The sequence below is a fragment of the Sinocyclocheilus anshuiensis genome, unplaced genomic scaffold, assembly GCF_001515605.1.
Source record: "Sinocyclocheilus anshuiensis isolate Anshui unplaced genomic scaffold, SAMN03320099.WGS_v1.1 scaffold708, whole genome shotgun sequence".
Classification (NCBI taxonomy): domain Eukaryota; kingdom Metazoa; phylum Chordata; class Actinopteri; order Cypriniformes; family Cyprinidae; genus Sinocyclocheilus; species Sinocyclocheilus anshuiensis.
The window spans coordinates 62,854-75,154 of NW_015555881.1; the positions used below are offsets into that span (position 1 = coordinate 62,854).

Below are 12,301 nucleotides of genomic sequence, written 5' to 3' on the forward strand. Positions count from 1 at the left end.
TTAAATGATTTTAGCAAATGGCTGCAATATAACAAAGAGTGAAAAATTGAAGGGGGTCTGAATACTTTCCGTACCCACTGTATATGTGTGTGTGTGTGTGTCAGTGTTGTAGTTTAGTCACTTAGTGAGGCCCAGGGGAAGAAAAGCACTTTTCAGCTCTTGTTTTGCAACAACCGCTTTGGTAAATATCAGAAATGAAAATGAGAAGGAAAAGAGAACGCAGATGAGAAGAAGTAATATGCTGCCTTTAGGCTGATCTTTGCATTTGTGGGTCATTGTCTGCCCAAGCACCAGTCCATCATGACATCATGAAGCCCTCTGTCCTCTGACTGGCCAGTTTGTCACATGGCTGTTAAAACAAGAAAAGATGACAAGATGTTTGTGGTTAATGCCTGTCTGTTTCCTGTGTGTGTGTTTTAGTGTGATCATTATCGCAGAGGTATTATCTCGGGATCGGTGTGTAAGTCTCTCTGCGAGGAGAAAACTCTGTCTCTTCAACGCTGTCTTTCAATGTCACCGACGCACCAGGTAAACTCTCAAAAACACACAGATAAATTATTTACACAAACAATTTCCAGGTCATATTTAAATGAAAAAATAAGAAACTATATTTTATATTGCATTAATTTTGAATGCAACAGTTTTATTGCCAAAGAGGTACATTTCTCTCTCACACACTTGTCATGCACACATACACAAATAGATTTCCTGTTATCTCTAAGCTCATCAAAAACTCAAGCATACTGAAGCACCCAGAGACAGTCTAAAAAACACTCTAGTACAGTGAAGCAAATAATATTAATATTTCAGATTTGAAGTGGCCAGTTTTGAGCACTTCGGTTTGGAACGACCCTTAAATATGGCGGCCATGATTGTTTTCATTCCGAATTGCCCTTTGGAGGGCGATATATCCCGTTTGGAACGCACTGAAAGTCATTTGATTTTGATCAGCTTTGCTCATTTTGATGAGCTCAGCATGAAAAGAGCTTTCCTGGAGCATTTCAGTCCTTGGTAGTTCAACTGAAGCAAACAATCAACTATGAGTGGCAAGACACTGTCAAAAGATCTCCGGGAGAAAGTTGTGGACAGGTACAAGTCAGGAGATGGATACAAAGAAATTTCAAAGGCTTTATCAATGCTTATTACACGGCTCTGTGGAATACTTGATTCTGATTGGTCAATCGCGCCATCCAGCGGTATGTTATTCCCAGATAACAACCGCCAAATTGAATAACCCACCGCTCATCTGGGTACTACGAGTTATCTTGACCGGTACTACTTATATGCTTAACGGGTCACTCCGCTATCGTTGACTGTCTGGCGCCATCTTGTGACTGAAAACACTTAACCACCGCGTGTTACAATAGAAAACTTCAGCGTTAATTTCAACATATATGGTAAAAACAAATCTTTTTAGCCGTTTAATAAGCGGGATAATGTACATCCAGCCGGTTGTTATCTCAGAATAAACCCCTTCAGGCTGATACAAGACCCCTCCGCTCCGCTGATCACCCTGTCGGGGTTTATTCCGAGATAACAACCGGCTGGATGTACATTATCCCTTACTTAGAAGCACAGTGAAGTCTATTATTAAGAAGTGGAAGGTATTTGGTACAACATAGACCCTCCCTGGATCAGGACGTCGCTCCAAACTGGATGAAAGAGCCGGAGGAAACTGGTCAGAGAGGCGACCAAGAGGCCGACAGCAACTCTGAAACAGTTGCAGGAATGTATGACAAAGAGTGGTCATTGTGTGCATGTGACAGCAATATCACAAATTCTCCACAAATGTGGCTTGTATGGGAGGGTCGCAAGAAAAAAAGCCACTCCTCAAGAAAGGCCACACACAGTCACGACTGAGGCCACATGAGACTAAAATTGAATTATTTGGCCTCAACACCAAACGATATGTCTGGTGGAAATCCAATACAGCTCAGCATCCAAATAACACCATTCCTACAGTATAGCATGGAGGTGGTCATATCCTGTTATGGGGTGTTTCTCTGCAGCAGGGACTGGAGCACTTGTCAGGATGGAAGGAAAAATGGATGAAAATACTGTCAAATTCTTGAGGAAAATCTGCTGCCCTCTGCCAGAAAGTTGTCACTGGGAAGAAGGTTTACCTTCCAATATGACCGTGACCCAAAGCACACAGCAAAACTGAGCACACATTGGATGAAGGAGGAAAGGGTGAATGTCCTTGCATGGCCTGTCAGAGCCCAGACATAAACCCCACTGAAAATCTGTGGAATGATTTGAAGACTGCAATCCACAAACGCTCACCATCAAAATTAACTAAACTTGAGCAGTTCTGCAAAGAAGAGTGGGCAAATATTGCAAAGTCTAGATGTGCAAGGTTAGTAGAGACAGAGACATATCCTGACAGACTAAAGGCTGTAATTAAAGCAAAAGGTGGTTCAACTAAATACTGAATCAAGGGGGTGATCCTTTTTCGAACTCGGTGATTCTATTTATTTTTTTTTCCTGACATGTTGGTGTTCTATCTTTCACTTGGATGTTATAAGTAGCACTGAGTAAATACAGATGGATAAAACAAAAACTGTCTGTCTTCATTTCAGGCTGCAAAGCAACAAAATGTGATTATTTTAAAGGGGAGTGATTCTTTTCTATACCCACTGTGTGTGTGTGTGTGTGTGTGTATAATATTTGGTCTCGGTGTGAAAAAAGGCATATATACAATTACATCTGGCCCACATAATATGTATTTATATATAATATACTATATTGCAGGTATACAGTGCTGTGTGGAAGGAGAAAGCTGTATTGGTAAAGTGTGGGATTGAAGAGAGCATGAGAGGAGAAAATGGTCCTGACTCTCCACTATGGCATGAAAACAACCTCTACGATAAACCCACCCGCGGAACATCCATGGATGAATTCAGAGCGATGCTGCATTCCTTTCTCAAGGTCTTAACTATTTTTTTTCTTTTTCATCATTTTTCACATTATACACAAATACAACAATCAATCAGACCTGCAGTTGACACAGAAACCAGTTTTTTACTCATAGAGTTCTAGAACATTTGTCCTTAAATTCTAGAACTTGATGTTTTGAATTTGAACTTGAATTGTCGTGGTACAGATTTTGTGACTATGGCTGGCTGATATAGCCAAAAATGTTGTATCTCGACATTTCTTAATCTTTTAACGACAATGAATAGATATCCCAAAATGTATGCATTTAATTAGAACCATTATTTTAACCTAAAAGCCATTGATTTCAAGTCAATTGAGAATGTTAAATGCAAGTAAGAATCTGATTCAAACTTGGTGCTTCCACGCAGTTTTTCCACTAAACAGCCATTAGCATATGATATTTTATAATAAATATCTATTTTATAATAGATAATAAAAGCATTTTAATACATGACAAATGTGGTGACCCAAAAGAATCAAATCACCAATCTAATGATCAGAAATATATCATGAATATTTCAATATATCACCCAGCCCTTGTTGTGACTGATATTGGAGAGGTTTATGTCCTGCTTAGCAAAGCAGAAACAGATCTAAGACAGTCTAACCCTCTCTGAGCTTTCGGCTGTTCCTCAAGGTCCCCTGTAGGAGGGTGAAAATGGAGAGAAAGTCGGGGAGGGAGTGGGGTAACAGGGAAGAGAAGCCAAAAATAACTGAAGGAGCCTGAAAAGGTCACAGCCAGAACAATACACTCACTCTCACAGGGGAGAACAACATTAACACACATTTAAACAAAGTGCTGTAAATGGCTGTGCATGCTTACACACTCATAATGCTGGTCAAGACTGTGCTTTAAAGATCTCATGAAATAAAAATTAGTTTTCTGGTTTGTAGTCCATGTAGGTTAGTGTTGAGGCTAATCTGTATGCTAGTGTATATGCTTGCTACTACTAAAATTGACAAATTATTTTTACTCTTTATCTCCCAGGAAAACAATCCAAAAATATTGACAATGATCTCATACAGATATGTTTATATAGACTTTTCTCCGATAAAATGCTCTCTAGAATGAAAATGTCCCCTTCTAAATTATAAATACTACCAACCTCTTGACTAGAAATCGAAAGTAGTAAATCGTAGTTCATGGCTGTGACGTAAGACAAAGATTATTGTTGGCAATTTTTTTTAAAAGGAACAATCCTTTCAATGTCCTACCCCCAGTGACGTGTGAGAAATTGAGAAAAACATTTAATTGGGCAATTTAAATTGCTATTCACATTTTTATTTATTTAGTTTTTGGCCATTAATTTATTTATTATTATTTCTGTATAAACAATATAAAAATTTTGTAATTCAATTACCAATAAATAATATTCAGTCTACGAAATAAAACGTTGTAGGTTCTAAAATGTCTTTCTCCCTCTTCCATTCATTCACAGGACAGTGTTGGTGAGCAGTCATCTCTTGGCACTCTTGTAACTCGTGTGATTTCTCTGGCGGATGTCAATGGCGATGGCAAAGTTTCGTTAGCGGAGGCGAAATCCGTGTGGGCTTTGCTTCAGATCAATGAATTTGTTTTAATGGTGGCACTGCAAGATAAAGAACACGCTCCCCGCTTGCTGGGCTTCTGCGGAGACCTTTACGTGACTGAAGGTGTAGCACACAGCGCCCTCTTCAGGCTGGAGGTGCCTGGTTGGCTGCAGCCAGTGTTTCCTGAGGCGCTGAGTGTCGCTTTTAACCAGTGGCTCGCTCCTGCGTGGCCCCGTAGGGCTCGGATCACCATCGGCCTGCTAGAGTTCGTCGAAGAGGTATTCCATGGTGTATATGGAAGCTTCTACATATGTGATGCAAGCCCAAGACGGGTCGGCTACAATGAGAAATACGACTTCAAAATGGCAGACCTTCAAAGCGTAGCATCGGAGGCAACTGTCAAGGGGTTCCTGCGAGGGAGGACTTGCGAGGCAAACGCCGATTGCACTTACGGGCGGGATTGTACTGCAACGTGTGACCGATTGGCAAGGCAGTGCAACGTGGAGGTGGTGCAGCCCAACTTGGCCAAGGTGTGCGCGCTCCTGCAAGACTTCCTGCTTTTCGGAGCACCATTGGACCTGAGGGAGGACCTGGAGAAACAGTTACGCACCTGTGTGACTCTCAGTGGACTGGCTTCTCAGATGGAAGTGCATCATTCCCTTGTTTTGAACAACCTCAAAACGTTACTGTGGAAGAAGATCTCAAATACCAAGTACTCTTGAGACCAACATATGATTATCAAGAGAAAGGCAATGAAGAGCAAGAGAATTGGAGACTTCCAGAGAACAAAAGTGGGGTCAGTAAAGTAGGTTCTGGGGTGCCAACAGAATAGCTGAACTCTGACAGCCACTACGGACTTCAAATTTGTCGAACATCAATTGTGAACATGGGAAGTTGGTGAATGGAAGTTCTGAAAGGGCATACACTACATCCCCACCCTCTGTTTTACTTCAACAACTCAATTGAAAAACCTTTAACCTTATAGAAACGCCTATAGAAGACTTTTTTTCTTTGTCCAAAAGGTTCAAGGTGAAGACTGTTCAATAGGAACAAAGTTAAGTGAAGACATTTTTCTGACCATGCAACTCCTTCCCAAATGAGTTATTTTTGGTGAACTTTTGGTTAAGGATCTGGGCTGCAAGCACAAGGATAGTAGGGCTAGTTCCTAGTAGAAGAAACCCAAGGGAAGAGTTTCCAAGGGGACGGTCTTGCTCTACAACCCCATTCTCTTTTACTTTAGTGACTCAACTGAACACCCTTTAATGCTAATAGAAAAACCTTCGAAACAATCTCTTTCCTTTTGCCGAAATATCCAAGGTTAAGTAAGACTTAATTGAAGAAAACCAACTGTAGGGCGTTTCTTTGCCCATGTATCCCCTTCCCAAATGATATCTTGGAGCTCTGCTTGGTGTACTTGTGGGTAAGGTTCTGGGTTGCAAGCACAAGGATAATAGGGTTAGTTCCAAGAAGTAACCCATGGAAAGGAGAGTTTCAGACAGGACTGTCTTGCTCTACATCCAAACCCTCTATTTTACTTGAATGAATCCCCTGAAGACCCTTTAACCCGAGGATAATAGGGTTAGTTCCAAGAAGTAACCCATGGAAAGGAGAGTTTCAGACAGGACTGTCTTGCTCTACATCCACACCCTCTATTTTACTTGAATGAATCCCCTGAAGACCCTTTAACCCTATAGAAACACCTTCAGAAGAATCTCTTTCCTTTGGCTGAAAAGTCCAAGGTGAAGTAAGGAACAAAGACAACTAGAGGACGTTCATTTGACCGTGCAAACCCTTCCCAAATGAGTCCTTCTTGGTGAACTTTTGGTTAAGGATCTGGGCTGCAAGCACAAGGATAGTAGGGTCAATTCCAAGAAGTCACCCAAGGAAAGAGTTTCTAAGAGGATGGTCTGGCTCTACAACCACGACACCCTTAAGCAAGACATGCAACGTTTGGTTGCAACAGCAGGATTGTTCCTGGAACACTACTCAAACTACAGCCACACCTATTTTGACTTTCAGTACAGAAGAAATGGATCTTTAGCAATGTTTGGAAGCACCCTAACTTTGAAGTCAGGAAGTGTTGGGACTGTACACCAAAACATGCAACACAACCAAGACGGAACGAGTGAGGGTTATATATTGTCTTTTTACAAGGTGTATGTTGTGTTAAGTGTGTGTGCTTGTTCTGGAGAGTTTGTGATGGGATTTGTACTTGAACAGTGAGATTACTTCGTGTTTCTCAGGGTTTGCGTGTTTATGTCTGAATGTGTTTGGAAAAAAATGACTATTAACATTAATCCTAGATTAAATGGAATTAGGGTGTCACGGTAAACAAAGTGCACCGTTTAAGGAATCACAGTCTAGTGACTGTATATGTGCAGGCTTATAAAACATATCCGCATATAAACCTGAAAGTGCGTGTGCATACTGTAAACACATCTCCTTGACTCTCAGTAGGCAGTTTTATAAACATCTCTTACACTAGTGAAACAAATCAAATCTCATTTCATTACTGCTAAACAACATGCACATCCCACAAATAACCAACAAGAAGTACCAAGTGCACATTTAAAAACTTGAAATGTTTCCTCTTTTCACTTTCAAGATCATTCTCCCCCCCAACTTGGGAACGATCCTGAAATTTTGTTCTTGCACAGATTCAGGTACATTTAGGTGATTTTGAGTTGATTTCAGATATAAATCATAAAGGATGATGAGTTTCTGTCTTTCTAGTGTGCAGTAGGCTTTAGTACAATTTCACATTATGAATGAAACGATTTTATGTACTATGTTTATTTTATTTTGTGCCTCTGCAAGGAGAGCAGCACAATTAGCATGGGGCCTTGTTAAGGCTCCTACATACTAATTTATTTGACCTACATCAATTTGTTCAGCTGTTATTCATTGATGAGTAAATGTTTGAAACTTAAATTGTCTTTTTTTATATATATATATATATATATATATATGGGGTGTTTTTTTCTTTTTTTGGTGAAGCACAGGCACACAAAGTACAGCATTTGTTCTAAAGACACAACAGCACGTATCCTTTTACTCGACCTTTAGAAAGAAATAACGGATCAGCATCTATTAGTCCAGGGAGGCCTCCCAAAACCACCTCACCTTTAAAAGGACATGTCACTTAAAGGACAAAAACATGTAAATTCACATGTTGGACAAACCTAAAACACGCTGTTATTTAATAATTTTTAATGGTAGTAATAAACAAATTTATCACAAGTAAGAATAATTACATGTGCCAATTTGTTAGTTTCATAAAATATGCTATAATTAAACACTGCATTATAGCATATCTTACTTTATAGATTATATATATATTAAAAAAAAACAAACAGATCATCAAAACTCAGAGAGGGTTTATTTTGTGATAATGTCTAGTTGACCTGTCCTTCAAAATAAATAGATAAATGGATTATTGATTTGAGTGAAACAATTCTGTACAGTTTGTAGCTTGTTAAAAAACTAAAGAATAAAGTGTCATGCACTAATGTGATGGGTGATGATCAGATGATCTTGTTCAGATGGACTACTCCATCATGGCCCAAAAAGCAAGTGGAGATCAACAACCGCAGACACAGGTATGTAACACACAGGTGTAAATGTTGCAGTCAGCTGACTTGTTCCATATGGTTTGTCACATTTCTGGAAATAAAGCAAAATAAAGATGAAAGCAATGCTCCATTTTTGAGAAAGTAAAAATAATCACAACACACTTAACAGAAAGCATGCAGTTTCATCGGCAGAAAAGATCTGCACACTTGTTGTATTTTCTGCACTGATTTGAGGGGGAGATCTGTGAAATTATATTTTTGACACCATTTAACCCTGTAAAGCCTGACATTAATTATTAGGCCAATTTTATTTTTTATTTTATTTTCAATGGGACCATTCTTTATATCTTTAGTTACATTTTTTCAGTTTTATTCAGACCCAAACCATGTAAAATTATGCCATTTGGTGCTGTTGCTGATATTTATATGGACAAAAAGTAGATGAAATTCTGATCAGTTGTAATGTAAATCACTCAGATTTTTATAACAACAGTACAACAGACTACTTACATTAAATGCATAGATATCTCCCAATAATGTCTTAGTAGAATATTTATGCTTAGTTTTATGATTAAAACATATAATGTGATGCAATACAATGATAATTGAGAGATGAACAAATGTGACCCTGGAGCACAAAACCAGCCTTAAGTCGCTGGGGTATATTTGTAGCAATAGCCAAAAAAACATTGTATGGGTCAAAATTATTGATTTTTCTTTTATGCCAAAAATCATTAGGATATTAAGTAAAGATCATGTTTCATGAAGATATTTTGTAAATTTCCTACCGTAAATATATTAAAACTTAATTTTTGATTAGTAATATGCATTGCTAAGAACTTCATTTGGACAACTTTAAAGGCGATTTTCTCAGTATTTTGATTTTTTTGCACCCTCAGATTCCAGATTTTCGAATAGTTGTATCTCGGCCAAATCTCGGCCTATCCTAACAAACCATACATCAATGGAAAGCTTATTTATTCAGCTATCAGATGATGTATAAATCACAATTTCGAAAAATTGACCCTTATTTTTTCTGGTTTTGTGGTCCAGGGTTACAAATAAGCATTCCTAAAAGGCCTGATGATCATTTTTGATACTTACATTTTAACATGATTTTTCTAAAAACTGATGTATGGATAATCAAGTGAACCTAAGCTGCTTCAGTCCAGTTAAGTGTTCATCTTAAAATAATACTACGGATATAAATAGTGCAGATACCAGCATTACAGTTGTGTAAAGTTGTATGGAAATGGGAAAGATTGGTCTATTATTCAAACCATCTCTGTTTGTCGGTTCTTTAAGATCATGTTCAGGTCCAACCATACAGGATTCATATCCCTGCTTGAAACGGTCTCATGCTGGTTTGTAGGGGCTGTCATTCATTCTTTGCACTGTGGAATTATGGGTACAAAGTGTAGTTTCTAGCGCCCTGCTGCTCTTTGCTTCCTCATGACACAGACACAGCACGTTCAGCTGTGCTGTAACGCCTCGAGGAGCAACAAGTGTGTGTGTGTGTGTGTGTGTGTGTGTGTGTGTGTGTGTGTGTGTGTGTGACTTACTACTCCAGCTTGCTGCAGAGTCGACTTTTGACCTCTTCAGAGTTGTACTGTTTTAAGACTCTAGGTCACAACCCAAGTGAAGTGCAGCTCCATTTCATCTATTTCTTGTGCCGTTTTGAGTCCATGAGTCACAAAAACACATGTTAGAATCTACAATACTCAAATACAAAGAAACATTAATGTGGAATAATGGAGTATTTGGAAAGGGTTTCACAGACAGACATGGGCACTAACACACACACAGAGGTCTGGGTTGGGTTATCCGGCCTCGTTCCAAGCCCCCGGTCCACCATACAGGACAGCAGGGTCGATCGCAAGCCAGTTTCTTTCTGCCCACTTTTAGCACAACAGTGGCATCACTGCCAGAGTTACGTCTCATGGGGCAAAACCCATAGAACACACAAACACATCACTACACAAGACTGCACACATGATGGGTAGCTGAAGTGAAATGCCATGCTAGACTTCTCCAAAAACATATTTTTCTGATTTGTATATAATTATTATGCAGTTTTATGAAATTGAGAAATTATGTAAAATGCTTTTAGTAATAAAAATTATATATAGCTATGTTTGGGGTCAGTAAGATGTTCAACTTATTCAGATTATTTTAAAGGGGTCATATGATGCGATTTCAATTTTTCCTTTCTCTTTGGAGTGTTACAAGCTCTTGACGCGCCGGGATACATGGAAACCATAGACTGTATGACGGAAACACAGTATGGTAAGGGGCGTAACATTTCTGTCACATGCTTGAGGTATTCGGCCAATCACAATGCACTGGATAGCTGGCCAATCACAGCACACCTCGCTTTTCAGACCGATGAGCTTTGTAAAAATCGACGTTTCAGAAAGGCGGGCATAGAGGAGAAACAATAATGTACAGTATGTGGAAAATAATGTGTTTTTTGAACCTTAAACCGCATAAACACATTGCATTACACCAAATACACCAAATAATGTTATTTTTAGCAACATCATATGACCCCTTTAAGGTAACATAATTAGTCCTTCAGCAGAGACCCACCATATATGCTTAAAATATTGCTGACAAAGTAAATCCTTACCTGATAGTGAAATATCAAGGTGGTTTCCAAACAGGAAGAAAAAGTTCTTCATTCAGGGTCTGTAGTGGAATTAAAACATAATTATAGATTTATTTCTTCGTTTCTGTCTGTAAATTAGACCCCTCACTAGAGAGGGTTCAGTGTGGCTCCAGTGCTTTCCACTGTGATTGACAGCAGCGCCCCCTACTGACACAAGCACGCTATTGCAAGCCGCGCTGCGTCAACTCAAAAGGCAGCGCTGTTGTGTGCAAGAGTAAAAATAACCCACAGTGCTTAAACACGACAACTCCGTTAGATTTTTTAAAGATCTGAAGTGCAGATTTCAGGTTGTTTGCACTGCAGAGCAACGTTTTGGCGTTAAACTACCGGCTGACGCGGTCGCGTGCAACACGTGGGCGGTTTCGGCCAGTTTTAAGCAGAAGCTGACAGCGTTATGTTGTCTCTAAACTGCATATGTAACAATCGACCATAATTTACTGTCATTAATGCATCGGCAATACTATTTTACACCACGCTATACGACAACCTCATTACAATTACGTAGTAGTATCATAATACACATGATTGTGTATTATGATGTTATTAATATCTTATACAGTATTAATAACGAAAATACGTATACTGTATATGTAATTGTATACATAATAAAATCGAATGCTCGAAGTTTACATTGTTAAATCAAGATATATTAATGCAATATGTAGTTGTTGTTCTCACCTTCATCGTAGAATGAATAAAGAACAAATCCAGTCAGGAGGAGTGGCTAAAGATAATTATATAGTAGAACTACGGCAACCTGCTGGACCAGAAAAGGCGGATTTACAAAAATCCTCCACAATGTCTTTTAAAAAGTCAAGCCTCTGAAAGAAATTTGTAAACTGACATTTATGTACATAAGCACATAAAATAAACATTGTATTATGGATTTGTATAACTTTATTGGGTTCACATAATAACAAGTAATCAATGGAAATTGATTAAAAAGCAATACATATTCAGTATGAAGCCACTGGATTTTATCTCACAGTTCTGACCTTTTTCCTCACAATTTTGCCTTTTTTCCCCCTCACAATTCTGAGTTAGTTTCACAATTCTGACGTTTTTCTCAAAATTGTGAGAAAAAAAAAAATCAGAATTGCAAGATATAAGCATAATTCGGAGAAGAAAAGTCTGAATTGTGAGATAAAAAGTAGTGATTACCTTTTTTATTTTGTATTAATTGTCGGCGGAAAAAACAATTGTGAGATAGAAACGTAGAAATCTGAGAAAAAGATTGAATTGCAGGATACAAACTCAGAAATGTGAGATATAACCTTAGAATTCTAACTTTTTTCTCACATTTCTGAGTTTATATCTTACAATTCAAAAAAAAAAAAAAAAAAAAAGAAAAAAAAAAAGTCCCAATTGTGAGATATAAAGTTGCAATTACCTTTTTTATTCCAAGGTGAAAATGGGCTTCCATAGTTCTAGGATGGTCACACGTGTTTCAAGTTTATAAGGTACTGAACTTTAATCAAAATAATACATCTGAATTTTAACTGCAGTTTTTTGTACTCTTATTTTCACTGAACTTTATATGTGAGGACAACACACACACAAACACACACACACACACACACACACACACACACAC

At 38.4% G+C, this 12,301-nt stretch overlaps 2 protein-coding genes and 1 long non-coding RNA gene across 3 annotated transcripts in view; 1 reads left to right on the forward strand and 2 right to left on the reverse strand.

Annotated features, from left to right (window-relative positions):
* Positions 1-6,026, forward strand: part of LOC107675805 (protein FAM69B-like) — an 11,797-nt gene extending 5,771 nt beyond the window's left edge. Inside the window, exons 3-5 of the mRNA XM_016470275.1 lie at positions 421-528; positions 2,752-2,928; positions 4,377-6,026. Coding sequence (XP_016325761.1) covers positions 421-528; positions 2,752-2,928; positions 4,377-5,189 — 1,098 coding nt within the window. The 3' untranslated portion in view covers positions 5,190-6,026. The remainder of the gene's footprint in view (positions 1-420; positions 529-2,751; positions 2,929-4,376) is intronic.
* Positions 6,027-7,848: 1,822 nt separating this feature from the next.
* LOC107675727 (uncharacterized) lies at positions 7,849-11,459 on the reverse strand. Its single transcript, XR_001632627.1, has 4 exons — positions 11,386-11,459; positions 10,669-10,727; positions 9,602-9,705; positions 7,849-8,130 (listed from the first exon to the last, which is right to left on the reverse strand). It is a non-coding gene; the product is annotated as an uncharacterized LOC107675727 (long non-coding RNA).
* A 53-nt stretch (positions 11,460-11,512) lies between these two features.
* LOC107675681 (28S ribosomal protein S2, mitochondrial-like) overlaps positions 11,513-12,301 on the reverse strand; it is a 2,454-nt gene continuing 1,665 nt past the window's right edge. The window contains exon 5 of the mRNA XM_016470100.1: positions 11,513-11,528. Within this exon, the coding sequence (XP_016325586.1) occupies positions 11,513-11,528 (16 nt within the window). The remainder of the gene's footprint in view (positions 11,529-12,301) is intronic.